The 20,274-nt window shown below is 32.5% G+C and overlaps 1 protein-coding gene across 3 annotated transcripts; it reads right to left on the minus strand.

Moving 5' to 3' along the window:
* Positions 1-33: 33 nt before the first annotated feature.
* Positions 34-14,531, minus strand: LOC124942812 (serine/threonine-protein kinase EDR1). Of its 3 annotated transcripts, none has more exons than XM_047483369.1 (13): positions 14,019-14,527; positions 12,226-12,648; positions 8,295-8,398; positions 6,792-7,909; positions 6,382-6,422; positions 4,693-4,761; positions 4,406-4,506; positions 2,985-3,063; positions 2,799-2,897; positions 2,194-2,262; positions 1,783-1,832; positions 515-691; positions 34-426 (listed from the first exon to the last, which is right to left on the minus strand). In XM_047483369.1, exons 1-13 carry the CDS (start codon positions 14,427-14,429, stop codon positions 285-287), a joined length of 2,883 nt encoding a protein of 960 aa, XP_047339325.1. In that variant the 5' UTR covers positions 14,430-14,527; the 3' UTR covers positions 34-284. The 3 variants fall into 3 exon arrangements, 2 of the variants coding, with proteins under 2 accessions (XP_047339325.1, XP_047339326.1); XM_047483370.1 differs by having other exon boundaries at positions 6,792-7,885; positions 14,019-14,526; XR_007099752.1 differs by lacking the exons at positions 34-426; positions 515-691 and having other exon boundaries at positions 2,194-2,276; positions 14,019-14,531.
* Between the last annotated feature and the right edge of the window lie 5,743 nt (positions 14,532-20,274).

Below are 20,274 nucleotides of genomic sequence, written 5' to 3' on the forward strand. Positions count from 1 at the left end.
CTGTTCATATGATTTACCAATAACCATCAACAATAGTAAACCAAATAAGTTTATAATACTATGACTGTTTATAACAATTGTTTGACAATTTTCTTTCATAGAAATCCTATAAATACATAAATTCAATCCCAACACACCAAACCAAAACTATGAACAAACATCATCCCACTAGAGGCACAGGCGACCTAGAGCCAACCCAATAATATTTATAATTTCTTTTTATGTAGTAGTCCGTCCATATTTATACACAAAATGACTTTTTTTCCCCACTAATTCATATTCACTCAAGGTGTAGAATTTACCGAAATCTCTTGTGTGATCTGTTGCGAACTCTGCTGGTCAAACTGAGAAGAAGGGTTGACTAAATGTTGCAGTGACTTTAAAGCAACTGTAAGTTCCGCAAACGAAGGTCTCAAACTCGGATCACTAGCCATGAAATGAAAGAAATATACACGGTTAGGTTAACCAGCAATTGTTGAGAACTGCTACTAAAAGAGAGGAGAATTTCACTTACGTTTGACAACACTGCAAAATTATCCTGGCGACTAATGGATCGACTTCTTTTGGAATTTCGAGATGACGGTTTTGGAAACCCACGGCACCCACTACTTGCATTGGATTCATACCGGTCCATGGAAGTCTGAGGGTGGCTAGCTCCCATAGGATTACACCAAAACTATACACATCACACCTGCAACAAGATAAAAGATGAACCATAATGGTTTTGACATGATCAAGCCTGAAATAACAAGGCACGAAAATGGACAACTAAGGGTTTCTTTGGATAAATCAAAATTAACGATAATAACTTCTTTTTATCAATTTATCAACTAAAATACCAAAATCACCGTATGCCATTGATAAGAGAGTTGAGATTCAACCTCAGCTCCTTCGAGCTATGATGTGACCTCCTTGGGTATTCTACGATGTTTCTAATGTTTTGATGTTTTACTTTCCTATTTTACTTTTGATTCAGATTTGTAATGTTCCGGACATTGTAATGACTTAACTAGGTCTAGGTATAATCGAATAACGTATAAAAGATAACTTTAACCCCAGAAAATGAATCAAATTACGTTATTTTATTTATTTAAAATATCACTATTTTATTAGAAAAAGCGCAAGATGCGTTCAAACGTTACAAAAGGGAATGAAAAAGTAAAATAAGAAAGAAAAACAATGTAAGAATTTTAAATGCCAATAAAATCGAAAAAATTTCATCCCATACAAGTCCCCTTTTCCAGATTATAAGAGGCTAACAATTTTAAATTCCGTTATTATAAGGGTAATATAACCTTTAAGTACTTTCAAGACATTAAATCAGCAATTTATCAAATCAACTTACACAACAAGTACTTAAAATTTAGATTATTTCAGCTGGTTTATTCCACATTTATTTTTCAGATTTAAACTAATTTGACACTATTTAACACTTAGTTTTCAATTTTATCAAATGCACCCTTAGACTGAGAAAAGTATGAAATGTGAAAGCTGTGAAGCAAGAAATGTGCAAATAGAATCTATGCAGTTGCTAGCCTCTTATTAAATTATGGATTGTATTAGGAGAGCAATTTCAGGAAGATGAGACCCCACTTTACATGGTTAGATAAAATCAATTTATATTGTGGGCTTCAGGGAGGATTTTACTATCTTTCCAGCAGCTTTTAATCTTCTATAAGATGTGTTGAGCATAAAAAGATATATATTCTTTTTCCAGGCATAGGGAAGAAAGAGGAAAATGAATGTACTGCAAGAATTAAAGCGACTGATTAAAATACTCACTTCTCGTTTGATGGTTCATTGCGAAGAACTTCGGGAGCCATCCACTCAGGCTATGACAAGTGAGTAGAAGTATCAGATGTCAAATGCACAAAGAATATCAAAGAAATTATCATCCAATATGAATACAAGTCTTGTAATTAATGTTTTTCGTCAGGCATAAAAAAAAATTCTAGATCATGATTCAGATTATTTTGTGGATAAATTATAGTGTAATTTTAGTTGCTTAATTTGGTATCCAAATTCTATAGTCTATTTTTTTGTTTCATTTTGGCATAAACCTTTTTTTCTAAATCATGGTCAGATTATTTTTTACGTAATGAAACAGATTGTTTTTAGACCATTGTGATTTTTGGCAAACATAACAAATATAATTTTGTATGGATCATGATTAAAATGAGAAAAATGGTATACCGTTCCTGCAGTAGACTTGGATGACAAAAAGGTATTATGCTTCAAGCGTGAAAGTCCGAAATCACCCACCTGCATGATCAAAACTGTTGATAGCTAACTTAAAGAACCAACTTTATAACAGCCCTAAAACCTTTGAGAATATTTTGATTTAGATGCACAGAAGAAAGTAACAAAGATTGATTGGAAGCCTTCAATATGGAGGTCTTGTAATGAAGAATTAAGGAAAGAGGTTGAGCAATGTGCAAAATGAGTTACTATCTAGGAATGGGGGTATTGATGCTTCCCAAATAGTGATCGACTAATTGATCTAACGAATGAAGATAGAAGAATTAGTGCTTATTTGATATCGATGTGAAATGTAACTAGTAGAAATAGTTGTGTTCAAAATCATTTGTTATTTTCTTATATTAGTTAAAAGGATTTATACTTATCTGGAAAAAACAAATGGAGGTTTTGTAGGATTCATGAATGGGAAAAAACTATATTGAGAACAAAAACAACTCTAATCCCCTAAGCATTAAAACATTTAAAAGGTCTACAAATCCTTTTAAGGTCATACAAAAAAAAGTCAAAAGGAACTTTTCATCTCATGAAGCACACAATACCTTGACATTCCAATAGTTATCAACCAACAAATTTGGTGACTTCAAATCACGGTGAACAATGGTTGGTGTGCTGGTATGCAAACAATTCATACCCTTGGCCTGCACATTAGGACTCAAAGTTGGATAAGAATTAATATTTAATACAGTTACATGCTTCAAAAGAATAGAAGGTCAACGATTTCGTACCACATCAAGAGCCATTTTAATTCGTCGTTTCTCATCTATATGGCAATCAGGTCGATGAATTATCCTGTATAAGCTTCCCCTGAAAATCCAAAATGCAAACAGTAGATTAATTAATGTCATTTGATGTAATCAGATGGTTATTATGTGCATAGTTCCTATATATAGTTTCTTCTATGTTTACAAACTAAGGATGTCTTTTCCTTTGTGGTGGCGGAAAGGTGACAATGGCTTAAATTCAAAAGTTAAGAGTACTTATTGGCTGAAAATCTACTGCAGGGAATTAAATGTCAAAACAAGATATCACAAACTAGACAGCATATATTGACTAATGTGGTATTTGTTATCCAGGGGAATTAAATGTCAAGGAGTTCTTGTTTTTGGTTTTTCCTCTACCCCTTCACTCCCCCTTGCATTGTAATGTTTGAACACTTCTTGCGTTCTTTTAGATAAAAAGTTGACATTTTCAAAACAAAAAAAAATCTCAATGACCTCCTATGATTAATTTTCATTTTCCCCTCATTTTCCAAGTCCTAGATGGACTAAGAGCTTGATCATCAAAGTTACACAATATGGAGAACAACATACTTTTTTTTTAATTAAGGAGAACTAGCATGACACCCCACTTCAACTCAAAACGCTCAGATTGAATCAAACCCGTGACGTTTTGGTCTTTTAAGCCGAGTCTTACCACTAGGCTACCTTGGTGGGTTAACAACACAAGGTTTATGCAATTTGAAAAAGAATAATTTGAAGAAACTATGAACAGTGTTTGCACTATTGGAATGTGCAAATCATAAATTTTTGTACAATTCAGAAAAACATGGGCTGATATATGAACTTTTGTTTTCCTTTATTGTTTTTTTTAGTCCAGGGTTTTTTTACTAGAGGAGGCTAGAACTGACATGTGAACTTTTTGGACTGGCAAAAGGGACTTCAGAACATAGGTGGATTCCATACAATAGCCAAAATCCACAAGAGAATATAGTAGTGTATTTATTACATAATTTTTCTCCTCCATAGTAGAACCAATCTAGATTCGTTATTTCAGTGTGTTTACTTATTCCTTTTTGGAAAAATTCAATGTGTTTACTTATTCCTTTTGGGAAAATTGAGTGTTTACTTTGACCATGTTTAGTGTCCACTGAAAAATCGAAAAACATAATAGCACTGTCATCACCTAGCTAATAATTCATTCTCCATTTGGTTTTCCAATTGTTGCTGAATATATTGCAAAGTTAAGTTATATAACACCAAAGTGTACATTAAAATAAGCAGTATAACTCTCAGGCAATCTACATCTATGCTATTGTCATTAGCACCATTGTTATTGTTAGTGGTACATGGAAAATTTGACGCAAAATTCGCTTTTTTATCAGTTTTTCAATAATTTGATCATTAATGGTAAAGAAAAAAAATAGTACCTTGGTAGAAATTCTGTGACAATAGAGAGGTTTGGTGGCCGAGTCACGGCGCCCATGAACTGAACAACATTTGCATGGCGTAACCTGCGCATTATGCGCACCTGAAACCATTAATTGAGATTTTATCAGTATATCAGTCTTCATAAAGCTAGAAATATTCAAAAAGATGAAAAGTTAGAGGTTATACTACTCAAAAACATCTAGGTATATGGGCATCAAGTTATGTTTTCCCCATTACCACAACCCACAAGGACACAATAAACATATTTCAATAAACAGCTCCATACCTCTCTTCGAAACTCAGCCAAGGCAGCACCGGAGAAATCCTGATCTAAGAATTTCTTGACAGCAACCTCCTACGTGACGACCATGATATCAGTAAGGATGGGCAGTAACATACATTTAATTGATAATATGAAGATGATCCCATATTAGAGAACTTTGAAGCCTCAGTTTCACACATTTACATGTTTATCACAATAATTCACAAGTAGTCAATCGGTTATTGCAGGCATCTAGAGAATATTTATGGAACAAAAGCTGGTAAGCATAATTTATTTTAGAAACATTAATACAGCAAGGCATTAGACTATCTGCAGAACCTCAATGGAAAGACAGTAGTCTGAAAGCATATTAACAGTACAAGGCGGCGAGTCTGAGTAATGCAACATTTTTGTTACAATATTAGTATTTAGTTGTTAGTTACAGGCAGGAGAAAAATCAAGATATTGCTACTTACAGTCATTCTTGACACTTAAATTTCATTTTGTGAAATTACAAACATTTTCTTATACATGGCCAAGACCAAGCTTGTAGATTTGTTTCACATGGTTTTCTTCCTCGCATAAATTTTTTTATCCATGTCTCTGACATATGGCTCAGTGGCAAGAGATCAATGGTTTAGTTTGTAGTCATTTTTTTAGCATTCTGACCAAGTCAGTAACAATGGGATACTTGTTGACCATGATATACAAGGTTTGAGCATCAGAATTTCATAGGCCATTTAAGTCACTTCTGAAAAAAGTAACACATAAAACTTGTAAAAATATACATGCAACAGTCAACCTCCTGAAAGATGAATGTCAGAAGTAAATAAGTTTAGTTCAACAATTTGTATGGAAATCAATCTTATTCAATATAATACGATGTAAGTTAGATTTTGCTTCGTGAAATTCACCTTAATGATGAAAACTACAGAATGTGCAAGACTCCCATTGTAAACCATATGATGTAGAGGGGCAATTACTAATTGCAGATTTTGGCAAGTGAAACTCTATATATTGCCCTACCTTTACCATTAATCACAGAACCAAACAACTCCAGCAGCCAGAAGTAAAACAACTTTTAGTTTCATTTAAACCTTAAATACTATCCAAGAAAGTACAACACTTCTCTCTCTTTCTTTTTCACATTTTTCTTGCTTCTGAGAGGATCCTCGTGCCAAAGAATAATGCATGTTAAGCCAGATTTGACACTAAATACTACAGGAGTCGCATCATATCTTGTGAAGTTTACTGCAGAAGTTTCATATCTAGTCAATTTGATGAAGTCTCAAAAGAAACATGATGCTTATTAAATTTACTAGGGAGTATGGGAACCAAAATTCTGCACTTTCTAAGAGCACTAAGTACTACCTAGTCTCAATGAATACATTGGAATTAAAACTTAAATGAATACAAAATTGTCTCTCAAGTTGAAAAGAAAGCTTGGAAATAAAAATAATTCAAAAACCATCAAATAAGGGCAAAGACAAAATTTATTCTCTGGATTTGAAAAGTTTACCCTTTCCAGAAAAACATTATTTATACTCTGGATGAGGCGCACATCAACAGATATTCATTGAGAATGAAAACTTATAAATAAAAAGCATTCTGGGAAGAACTGTATGTATTTATCATAAAAACGAACAAGAACTGTATGTGATAATTGCATAATACAGTTCAAATAACAGCAAAGGAAGTAGAAAAGGCACTCACAGTGCCATTCCAATCAGCACGGTAGACCTCTCCATATGAGCCTACAAGGCAAAAAAGTCATAGGTAAGAGCACTTTGACCTTAAAATAATAACACTATGGTTTGTATATGAGGAAATGTATAATAAAATGTAAATATATGATCCATCAACTAAGTTGGGATCATAAACCATTCAAACCAGATAAAAGCTGAATAAATTAAAGCCATGGACTATTATTTCTCTTTTCTTTATCTTGGGGAGTTGGAGAAGAGTGATCGGTAAGTACAGAAAATATGAGAAATTGATCAATTTAAACATAATGGCAGATAGTTGCACAAGACATGTACCCTTTTGTAACATATACTGGTACCAGTGCATATGCATGAAACTTGAGAGAAATATATAAAATATGTAAGAAAATATTGCTTTACCTAGTCCAATTCTTTCGCCAATTACCAGATGTTCCCACGGAATTTCACATTCTCCAACATCGTCTAATGGATCCGCCTGCACACCACTGAAGACTGTTGCAGAGCTTGGATTTTCTGTGCCCTTTCCCTTTAGTTTCAAATCCGCCTCCCGGTGCGTGTCTTGAGTACTATTCCAAAAATCATATACTCTGTCCATATTCTTCCCATGCTGTTTTACATTTCCTGCATTATTTTGCTGATCCTCTCCATTCTGAAGATAGTCCTCTCTATGATGAATGTTCCTCTCATCCTCACAAGTGGATTTAGTAAACTGATTATCAGATGGAGATACCAAACTAATGCCTATAGAAATGTCATTGCGGGTTGGATTTACATCTAATGCTGAAGAGGTAGTAAAAGCTGATGATGCCAAGTTACCAACTTTCTGCTGATTCTTTCTCTCCACAAAATCAGATTCGTTTTTCCTTGGGATATCATTACAGGCCTGACGGTTCTTCCATATTAATGGAGCATGTGGTCGACCAGAGACAAGATCATAACTTTCCCTTTGAAACTCGCCATTCTTGGACCAAAATGGATTGTTTTGTACAGAAGGCTTACCAGATCCCTTGATCTGAAATGGGTTCAGATCAGCAAAAAGATTTTTAGGATCTTCAGAACTATTCTGCATGTGTGGAACCACATTCATATTCATCCTGGAGGCAGTGGCAACTGCATTAGGAACACGAGTTTCTTTATTCATAGAAGTACCAATTGCCAACGAGTGATGATCCGATAGACTAGAAGAGGCTGGCTTATTGGTTCCTGAAGGACCAATCCCTATAATGTTATTTGCAGTAGACCCAGTTGCCTTATTGTCTAATTTCTCCTCAGAAGAATGATTTCCCCCAACATAAAGTCCAGAACTGCTTTCAGAATAACCAAATAATGGCTTTTGTGGAGGGTAAGGTTCCCCAGATCCCTGATTTGTCAGAAGATTTGGAAGTTTGCTTGATTTTGGGTTGTATGATTTCAATGCAATATCCTTTGTTTGAAACACATCAGCAGCTGGTATAAGCGTTCCCGGGTCTCCCATAAGATCAACCAAAAATTCACTGGAACATAATGGATATGAAATACTGTAATATTAAATTTTGTAATTATTTATTATCCCGAATATTATGAATTAAAAAACGTATAGTTTGTTTTGACATAGTCACTTAGTTACTAATCAACACATAAATTGTTCGATATCAAATATAGCTCAGTTGACATGAAATCCAACACTTAATCTTGTCTAATGAAATGAACCTATTCATTTTAGGTGTTGAATATAGCTATCAAACATATAGAAAGTTCATAAATCATAATTTTCTTCAAGGACACAAACATACTGATACATTTAAATTACAGACTACTCCTAGACTAGTCAGTTTGAACTGTAGACTGGAGGGAAAAGTACATTGTATTGCATATAGTAGTACTGAGACACAATATGATCACCCGAAAACATCAGGTCAGTACCTTTCATTTCCCATCTTTATAATGTTCACAGCATCATCTTCGATCCCAGCAAAATGACTTCCTTTTATCAATCTACAAGGTAGTCCAATGTAATCTGCAAACACCTGGACATAAGGAAAAGAACAGAAACCTTGAGACAAGTTTGTGGAAGCCCGATATGAAAGTTAAGAAAATTTAGATATTTGAAACATGTATATATACATGCATAAGAAGCATAACATGTTCTCTTATGAAGCCGTAGACATCCTTTTCTCCTAGACTATATATATTTGTTTTCTTTTAAAGACAATAAATTAACAACCAGGTTCTGATTAGGAAACCATAGTTATATACCTATGATCCCAAGAATTCTTAAATACCTCCATATCTCAACTTTCAAATCAGGCATGGAATATGTTTAAAAGGTTGTTCTCAGGATGTCTCCTTCCTTGTACAAAGCTGCAAGTTTGATTATTTTGAGAGAGAAATTTGACACAGAAGTAATTTGTGGAATCTTAACTAGAACCAGTAATCACTTTAGCTTTTGGTTGCAAAAACTAGCAAACAGAATTCTAGAATCAGATCCGTGTGTTGGGAAATAATTGTGATGTTGAAGCCGTAGACATCCTTTTCTCCTAGACTATATATATTTGTTTTCTTTTAAAGACAATAAATTAACAACCAGGTTCTGATTAGGAAACCATAGTTATATACCTATGATCCCAAGAATTCTTAAATACCTCCATATCTCAACTTTCAAATCAGGCATGGAATATGTTTAAAAGGTTTTATCAGGATGTCTCCTTCCTTGTACAAAGCTGTTGTGTTGGGAAATAATTGTGATGTTGAAGCTCAAGGGGTGGAATAAGAAATCACAGCTTTTCTCTGAGGTTTTTTTCATTTTTTTGAAAAAGGTCATTACATAGAAAGAAGTTTAAGCAACAATGAAAACTCTTCTTTGAGCTTAAAGGTTAAAAATGACAAAAGAAAAAGAAAAAAGAAATGAACCATTCTCCATACTGTTTTAACTCTCACTCACAGACCTTGTCCAAGGGTAACAGCTAAACTCCACTGGTTTGTCTGAGATACACATTAAGAAACAGGTACATGTATCACTCTATATAAACATGCATGCATGCATCCACATGTTACATCTCCATGGCCAGAATTCCATGTGCTAATAACCTATACATTTATACTCATATGACAAATCCCAATTAGTTTATACTTGTGAAGCTCTCAAATCTATTAACACAAATCTAAGATGCACAATGCCTAGTTGGAAATTTTATCAAATGGATACTGTAACTGTATTGCCAAATCAAATAGGACCACAAGATTATGAAATTTCCAAATGCACATTGCCACTTTCTGCATATCAATCAGTAAACTCCTCAGAAGTACCAAATAAACTCTTGAAACTTATTTATTCTATACAGTATTGAATCATGATTCTCTTTAAAGCAAAGTAGAAGGCTAATTTTATATTTCACATCTAGTTCATATTAGATATTAGCTGTTCTCTTTTCTGATTCATTTTTTGTGTTCCGAATAATGTTTCTACACTATGTGCCTTCCATATCAAAGAACAGTAGTTTGCTTTGAGCTCCAGCCAAACAATTGTTTTCTATTAAAGATTATAGGCTGATGCAAAACCTATTTATACAAGCAGATGCTTGCTGAATTTCACAAAGTCCACGAGAATGCATGACCATCATAGATTTCTCCCCTCTTTTCTTTCTCTTTCTCCCATAAAAATATTTTTCCAAGAAGTTTCTCACTTCCATAATTTATGTTTCAAAACGTAATTATGTAATTTCTTGTTGAATAAAAGCGACAGGATATCTGCCACTAAAGAAACAAAGAGCAAAAGATATCTATTTCTGAGAAAGAAAGTTACATACAGGGAATCGAACAGTAGTTCCAAATTGACAGTTCAGAGTCCAGACATACCAGATACCACTTAGAGATGTTGAGAATGTCACGACAGTAACCAATTCCCTCTCCAATTTTATGGGGACACATTTAAATTTCACTGATTTATTTTTGGCAATTTTCCTACAATTAGGTGCTTAAAAGAGCAAAAGTAGCATTGGAAGTAGACAAAACTTGTTGTCATTTCAAGTACAATTGCTCAGGTATTCCTTGACAATATTTTTAAACTCCATGGTATGCCCTTAACTATTGTTAGTGATAGAGACAAGATCTTTGTAAGTACATTTTGGAGAGAATTATGTAAGCTGCAGGGCATTCAACAAGCCATGTCATCAGCATATCATCCACAAACTGATGGTCAAACTGAGGTAGTCAACCGAAGTTTGGAAACATATTTACGTTGTATGGCTGGTCAAAAGCCTAAGTCATGGGTTAATTGGCTTTCTTTAGCAGAATGGTGGTACAATACCAACTTTCATTCGGCAGCTTTATCATCACCGTATGAGATTGTATATGGTCAACCTCCACCAATCCATTATCCTTATCTGGCCGGGGATTCAAAAGTAGAAGCAGTTGATCGTAGCCTATCTGCTAGGGAAGAAGCCCTTAAGTTGCTGAAATTTCATCTTCAAAGAGCCCAAAACCGCATGAAACAACAAGCTGACAAAAAACGGGTGGACTGTGTGTATGAAGTAGGGGATTGGGTGTTTGTTAAATTACAGCCATATCGACAATTGTCAATTCGAGGAAAAATGCACAAACTTAGTCCAAAGTTCTATGGACCCTTTCTGGTGGTGGAAAAAATTGGAAAAGTTGCATATAGGCTGGACATTCCTTCAACTGCACGAATGCACAATATTATACATGTTTCACAGCTGAAGAAAAGAGTAGGTTCTGTCTTGGCTACTCCTGCATATTCCAATCTTGTGCACTAATGATACTTTAAAACCAGTGGCTATTCTGGATGAAAGAGTGGTGTGGAAAGAAGGAATAAGTATGGGTCAATTCTTGATTAGATGGTCTAATTCCTCCGATGATGATGCAACATGGGAAGAAGAATCTTGGCTGATGGATCATTATCCCGATTTTGTGCTGTCAGTGGGGAAAACTGCTTCTGATTCTCAGCTTGTTCGTGGTCGAACAAGATGTGATGGAGAGGCTAATGTTACGAAAGGAATTGAGAATTAGGGCTGTAAGCCCTAGTTCTCAGGGCTGTAAGCCCTAGAATAAGCTGGCGGGTATAATTGTCAACATTTATTTTACAAATAAGCTGTTTTATCAGTAAATATTTTATATTTTAGTAGTTGGACAGCTGTAATTGGTTTTGGAGGGAAAAGAAGTTGGGTTGGACAGCTGTAATTGGTTTTGGAGGGAAAAGAAGTTTGATTGGACAGCTGTAATTGGTTTTGGCGAGAAAACTTGGAGGGAAAAGAAGTTACAGCATTTGAATGATTAAGAAGGCAGCAATCTGAGAATTCAATTCATTCAATCAATATTTCAATCTAAGGTTAGTAATAACTCTCTCTCCTCAATTCCTATTCTCCTCTACAATTCTAATCTCATCTATCTGATTGCAGAATCTGTAATCACAAATTCTCTCCTTATCTCTTCTCATCCTGTCCAATCTCAATCTCTTGCTAAGGCACTGTTCTGCCCTAGATCTAAACATTACTGAATTCTAATTCATAGCTTATCACTATGTTAGAATAGAGTGGTGTCTTGAAAAATTGGCAAAATGTTCATTTATAATGGCGAGTAAGGAGTATGACTATCTAACTTTCACAACCCTCTATGATTCACATCTCAAAAGAAAACTCATTTGATCACAAGCATAAAGAATTTCTCATTTGGAAGATTAGGTAACTAATACAAGTACGAAGAGAAAATCTGATCCCATTCTTTTCACATTTGTGCAAGAATAACAAGAACAGTAAAGATTAATATGACTAAAAGGTAAGACAAGATCATCAAAAGTGTTCTGCTTTGTAGGAAGAATAATCATATATTGCAACATTACCTTAAAAAGTAACGCTCTATGACGTAAAAGCCCAATCTTCAAAGATCCAATAGGTAGAACACTGGTATGGAGAGATGTCCTCAAATAAGTGCTTCTTTCTATCCACCGACCCAGGATGATATTAGCATCCTTTACAGGCCCGCCCATGTTCTCTATAACAAGTTCCGCAAGTCTTTGCACCAGTATACTAACGTTGACTGCTGGGCAGTCTAAAGAAATACAATGTGCAATCTGCAGCAACTCCTCCAAACACCGATCAATTCTACAGTTGACAATTATAGCTTGAAATCCAGATGTTCCAGGATTTGTTTCAAGGTCAGCAACAGATGGCATTTTTCCATGGAGTGATGATTCAGGGGAGAGTGCATAAACATCGTAGAATCCATCCAATACCTTCTCCTCATAGTCAAGCACACCATATTCCTGATTCAAAAAGAAATACACAAATAAGTTTGTCAACTGCAACTTTGTTACCTAATTTTAGGGAAGTTACTTCTTTTTACAACCTCTACTTCCTTTAGTAATAATAATGTAGACAAAATAAAAAGTCATGTTCCTTCTTTTTACAATCTCTGCTTCTTTTATGCACTTTAGAATTTGTACTTATTTTACCATGTGGAAAGCAATCTTGCACTTGTAGCTTGTTTGCTGAATCATGGAAAAACCATTCTAAAATGTTGGGAAGGAAATGAAGTGTGTGTTAACTGATCAAACAAGGTTAAGCCATCATATAATAGGTGAGTTCAGACTTTATTTAAATAACTAATTCCCAGTTATTAGGGAGAATGTAATCATTATGGAAAAGATAAAGGTACATCCATTGGTGGTATCTCAGTCTCTACACTTGTTAGCAGATATTGTCAAGCCACAGCACTAAAGCATAGTTGATTTAAGCTTAGGATCGATGGGACTCTACATGGATACAAAGTTGAGTAGTTGCAGCATACACCATTTTAATTCAAGGTATACAGAAACAACTCTGAATTCAAGGTCTGCAGTATTCTTTAGATATTACAGTGATACAGCAAAGATCATTATACTTAACTAATATAACCTTCCCTAAATTATCTGTAATTGCATCCTTCAAAATGGAGAATTCAAATGAATACGAATATTATATTTCCGCCTTCTTAACTGGGGAGACTCAAGTTCACTAAATATGTGCAACCCTAAGAAAAAGACAACGTGATAATCTATAATCTAGATGCAGAGGCCAAATCAGCTAAAATAAGTTTATACCTACCAATTCATTAAATTTCATTATCAGACAGAGATGTAATGAAAAAGGTAGAACTAAGCTCTCACGGGCTATGAATCGAGAAAAAAGCAAAGATTGCAACAAACTTCAAAGAGCTCTGTGGATGCATTATCCATTCTTCACCAATATATGGGGAGAAGAAAGTGGAACTCAATTTATCCTCAATGCAAGATATAATTATGAGAGGTACAGTAAGGTCTCAATCAAGGCAAGTCAAAAAGATTACTCGATTTCTTTTTCCGCTCAACCTGTTAGCTCATTTTCGTTGTTACCATTGCACATGTAAAAATGAAAGTGATAAATCCAAAACTAGTAACAACATTAATTAGTCTCGATTGCCATATAATGAACATGATATTAATGTCAGACTCAATTTCTTCAACCAATTACCACACTCAATTTTCATGTTGAACAATCCGAGACTATAGAAAAGCCAATGTTGATTACAGGAAAAACAGAAAGACAAACACTAATCAAGCATAATACCGCACATTCAGGACTAAATTCCATCAAACGTATACTCCAATCAACTCACCCAATATTGCCGCGACAATAAATCCGCAGCATCATCTCGTTCTCTAACAGTGTCAGTTCTATGGCGTTCCAAGCTCAAAAGCGTGGCCGAATGTAACTGATCATTCTCTGGATCTTGACGAGATTCAGGACCTGATACGCTCAAAGCTAGGGCAAGCTGAAGCTGATAATCCTCTTCCGACGAGTAATAGTCCTGTCGATTGACTGCAGATACCGCAAGCTGCGGTGATGGAGATGTCTCTGTTGCAGCTCCCGACGAAAGACTGACCGGAGACTGACTTGAACTTTGGCCTGAAACTGGCCGGGAATCGGATGTACTGGAAGGGGAAACGGATGTAGTAGCAGGAGGATCGTTTGATCGATTGGGATCGTGATTAGTGCCTTTATGAAGCTTCTTGAAAATGTGCTTCATCGTTTTCTCGTCGGCTCTGCAAATCTATCTATCTTATGTATCATCGGCGACTGGCTATCTTTTCTTTGCTTTTGTGAGTCAAAGAAGGTAAGGGGAAGAAATGGAAGTTTCCTGCAAGTCATACGAAAAATTGAAAGTGTAATAATATTCATCATATAAGGCAGAATTGTCCAATTTGGTCTTTAGTTGGGTCATGGGTGTTGAAATTTGGATTTTTTTATTTTACAAATTTCTTGCTTCTTATTTGAATAATTGAGATTTCAAATTTCAAATTTATTATGAAATATTTATATTACTAATTAAACTATTGAATTTGAGTAAACAAATACCCATTTTCTGTAAGACGGCAAAGGTGTAAAGTCGAGTTCAAGTCAGCTTAAGCTCGAACTCGACTCGATTAAGTATTTATTAACACGACTCGAACTCGAGTTCGAACGAGTTTATAAATTTGAGATCGAACTCGATTCAATTATTTACCTACGAGTTCGACTCGACTCAAAAAATTTAAATATTTTAATATTAAAATAAATAAATAAATATATTACTTATTATCAGGTTCGAAAAAACTCGATAAATCATCGATCAAGTATTATATGAGTTTGAGCTCGACTCGAACTTGGTCAAAGTCAAACTCAAGTCGAGCTTTGACCAAGCGACTCACTAGCAGCTTGACTCGTTTGCGGCCCTAATTATTAAGGCTGATAATTTTGGACCCAACACGAAAACACGACCTGAACCGAACACGGAAAAATCAAGTTAGGGTCATGTATTTTTTTGTTCGGGTCAAAATATGGTCAACCTGATTAATAAACAGGTCAAAATCGGGTCGACCTGAAATGACCCAAAGTAGACCCGATAACACGTCTACGAAATTTTTTTGTTGGGTTTTGTATTTTTTTTTACTCACCCACTAATTTTCTTTTGTAGATTTTTGTAAGTAGAATTGTTATTTAGTTTCATTTTTGTTTTGTGTTGATGTTATTTTAATTTGAAACATAGATATGTGAATTAATTATACCGAGTTGGGTTCGAGTTGAGTTAGGTAAATGGGGTCTATCGGATCGTGTTCAGGTCAATCATAAATAAATAAGTAGGGGTCATGTTAGATATTTTGACACAAATCACTAAACATGTCAGATTCATGTTAGTATCATTCAATCAATTAACCTACCAACCCGAATTCGCCAACCTGAAATTGACCTAAATTGCTATAACTCTCCGTTTGACATATTTTTTATTTAATTATTTATAAATATTACGTATAAAAAAAATTAATTACATTCAAACCATTAACACAAAATCTCATTTTTATATCACTTTAATAATAAAAAAAAACTATAAATAGTTTTAAAAAATCTGAAATCTCTACCCTAATCCTAATAAGGAGTGCAATTTGAAAATTTAGTCATACATGTAATTTAATATTGGTTTTACAAAATTGAGGATAAGAAAACAATTAAATATTAAAAAAAATGGTTTTAGTGTTTACTTGTAAACTTGTATAAAATTAAATGTTCGTTTTACTTGCTTAATTTGTGAAAATTTAAATTAGTTTACTAAATTTATAATCATGATTTTAAATAAATCTCACAATTATTTTTGTATTAATATTATTAATATCTAACTTTTTTCTCACCTCAATTTAATTTAAGTTTTGTTATTAAGCAACCTTCTAACTAACACCATACAATAATTATTTTTTTTTAAAAAATGTACTATCAAAATTTAAACATAATATCATAATATTATCATTAATTTAATATTTAACTAATTAAATTAAATTAAATTATTTTTATTCATTATAATAAAAAAATTATTATATATTTTTAATATAACATAAAATATAATATAACAAAATAAAATAAAAGTAATAATAAAAATAATCAACTATGTAACCTCAATCTCGGGTGTTTGGGTTATCACAACTTTTATAGTTATTATTACTTTTAATGAAGACGTTTTAATAAGATTCAAATAGAATAGTTTATCTAAGGAAAAAATAAGAGTAAGGTTGAGAAAAGAGTGAAAGGGCAAAAGAGAAATCATGTTTCACGAGTTAGCACATACCAATCCACACCTATTCAGTTTAAGGTGTTCTTGGAGTGATTTATTTTTGGAAATATGACATTAACAGTGAAGGGAGGAAAATTAAAGAAATGAATAGAGGAGAGAATGACGTGATATTACATTATTGACTAAAAAAATATAATGAGAGAGGTTATAGAGATAAATTTTATTATTTTTTTATTTAATCAAAATGCGAGGTCACGTCATTTCCTCACTCATTCTCTCCTACAAATTTTCTCCCTCGGTTCGGCTTGAGCTCCAACTCTTTTATCTAAATATATAGTATAAAAAATTAATACAATAGAATTATTGATTTATATATAAAATTATTTATTAAAAAAAGTTCAAGTGAAGAAAAAATTTAAGATTTAAAAAAATTAATTTAAGAAAAAAAAAAAAGTTAGAAAAACGATTTATCTAATAAATATGAAAAAAAATATTTTGATTCTCTTAATTATTTATATAAATAATAAATAGGCAAAGAATGTATCCAACTTATTTGTAAATTTTAGTTAGTGAATAAAATGAAAATATTTTTAAAATTTAATATACAATTATATAGTATAAAATAATTAATACAATATAATTATTGATGTATATATAAAACTATTTATTAAAAAATTCAAGTGAAGAAAAAATATAAAATTAAATAAACAAATTGAGTAAAAAAAATTAAAATAATGAACTAACTAATAAATATAAAGAAAAGTAAAAAAAAATATCTTAAAATAAATAAACATATATGGAGAAAAATATTTAATATAAAAGGGAGACCGTAATATTCGAAAATCCTTTCCAGCTAGGTTTTATTAGTCTCGATGTGTTAATTTTTTTAAATATTATTTTTAAAAATTATAAAAAAGATATTTTAAAATTTTAAAATTAATTATAAAAATAATTAATTTTTGTGATCACATTTAAATAATTTTAAATTTAAGATAATCAAATTAAGGAAAATTTTTTATTTTAAATTAATTAAAAAATTATTTATTTGATTATAGAGTCGTCAATTAATTTTAATTAAAATAAATAAAATATGTGTATGCATGTATAAACGTAATTTATAAAAAAAATGATTGAGTTCAATGTTTAGTGACACTCGAGAAAAGGCTTTCAAACTATATTAATTGTACATGTTCAAAACGATTTTCTTTCATAAAATTTTGGCTATTTTATGTGAAATTAAGTTTTATTACGTTTTTTTAACCAATTATTTTTCAAATTTTAGACATGTATCGGTTTTTCTTGTAGTTAAAAATCTAAAATAATATTTAAATGTTAGTATCTACTATTAATGTCGAGAATTGTAGAAAAAAATAACTAAAAATGTCAACTTAAGGTGTTAGAATTTAAATAAATTCATACAGCTTTGTTAAAATATGTTTTTATGAATATATTCTAAAAATATTTTTATAATTTTTTATAATTTTTTTTGGACTTTTTAAAATAGTTTAGGACCAATTATTAAAATAAACATTAAAAATTAAAATCCCCAAACAAACAAGCCCTTAGACATGTCGGATCGCGAAATGGGTCAAATACGCGAATTTGGGCCAGATTCGGCCCAAGGTCAACAAGTTTGGGTGCCTAGTCAATGCATAAATTGAATTCTCGATCGCTTGCGATATTTCTCGATCGAAAGATGAGTCCGACTTGTCTTGGTAGAAAACCAAGGCAAATTGAAATTTCTCGGTCGGACGTAGGTGTTGACTAGTTTTCTCAGTCGAAAATTAAATCTGGCGAAATTTCCACTATCGGACGTCAAAACACCTGTGCAGGGTTTGAGATTTCAATAGAAACCTCATTCGTCGATCTAAGGGCATGTGGAACTTCATCTCTTCATCTAAAACACGTTTACAATCACCCTGAAGCATCATTAAAACCGGGAAGAGGTCGATCAAGGCTTCAATAGTTTTTGAATACAGGATTTCAGATTTTTTAGTTTGATTCACATTTGGAGCTTACCAATAGTTTCTATATGCTTATTAGAATTAATTTAAACCATAAAAACATTACTCGCGGAATAAATTATGACCAATTCAAGAACATAGTTTTCATATTTTTAGAAATTTAGGTTTTTGAACAATCATGCAATGGATTAATTAAAGTTATCTAAAAGTGTTCATAACACCCTTATAAATGTGTTAGGAAGCTTTTTAAGTAGTTGTTCTTGAGCTCAAGAATGGAAATCCGATTTTAAAAAACAATTTTGGGTATTTTGATTTAGCTTAATTCGTTCGAATTAATTTCAACAGAAAATTTTGAAATGATCTTAAAACGAATTCAAATCGAAAAATAAAAAGACTGGTTGAATTGGAATATAAAAATATCAATTCTAAATCATAACTTGACTTATAACATGAATTAAAACTTGTAGTGAATTGGAGAACAATCCTGAACTTTTTTAAGAAGTTTTATGATATTCAAAAAACAAGCCTTATAGCTTTACATACAATTTTCAAAAGTTTAGAAAAATTTATATGGAGGATCACATAGGAGTTGGAATGGCGGCGTGAAATTTTGATCATTGCCTTCACCTTGGCTAGAAGAAAATATATATAGCTTTCCTAAGTTAGTTGAGAGAGCAAGTGGATCGAATTTGAGACAAAAGGTCATTAATGATTTTTTTGTCTGTTTTCGATCCACCTTATTCAATTATCATAATTGAGTCTATGCTTATAGGAAAAATGATCAGCATGCCAACTTTTGAATCAAGTTGCTTAATGGAGTATTGGACGTGTTCCACCTTCAAAAAATCAAAAGTTGCGGCTGATATTCATTATGTTCGTTGCGAGGAAGAATACAATCCAAGGTTAAAAGGGTCAAGATGTGGACGCGCGTTTGGGCGCGGCGGCGGGCATTTTGTGTGCTTACCGTTAGCGTCCAACAATTCATCCACGTTTGGTAACGTCGTTGGCTTAAGCCTCAGCTGATCTGATGCTACATGGAAGCGCCTAGCTTTTGCGACACCGTTAGATGTTGTCCATTGGATGATGATTAGATGCTCATTCGATGGTTGAGTGGTGCAGTGATTTTTTTAATTTCGGTTACACTAGATCACAACCATTTTTCAGTCTTGTAGCTTGTTTGAAATTGATTTTTCTTCACCCATTTGACTTTATTTTATTTTACAAAACATACAAAATTATTTTAATAGACATAAATATTTATTATGTCTATTTTATTTTGTATATTTTTGGAGCTTTTAAATAATTAATTTAGAATTAAATTAGATACAACATTTATTTCAAATTATTATTGTATTTGAGCCCTTTTAAAATTAATTGGGATGAAATTAGTGCAGCATTTATATAACTTATTTATTTTGGCATTATCTTGATTATTTTGAATTTATTTATTCAAAATTATTATTTAAATTTTATAAATTGGGGTACTAAAATTTTAGTGCTTACAAAAATAAATAATTAAACAAATTAATTAATTTTTATTTAAATATATTACGAATTAATTTTTAAATAAGTTGTTATATATATATAATATATAATTATATAAATTATAAAATAATTAATACAAATTAAATTATTAATATAAAAAGACTTGACCTTTCATTTAAATCTATTCATTGTTTTGACATATTACATAGAAATTATCTATATTTCTAATCACTCACCACACATATCTCACTTTAAACATTATGCACTAACCATCATTGTGTTATTCCCTCAAATTCGCACCCATATATTAAATTGAATCATTATTATCGGTCACATTATACCATCATTTTGAGCATTTTTATCAAATTCAAACCATCGTTCCC

Source organism: Impatiens glandulifera, chromosome 6 (assembly GCF_907164915.1).
Source record: "Impatiens glandulifera chromosome 6, dImpGla2.1, whole genome shotgun sequence".
NCBI classification, from domain to species: Eukaryota; Viridiplantae; Streptophyta; class Magnoliopsida; order Ericales; family Balsaminaceae; genus Impatiens; species Impatiens glandulifera.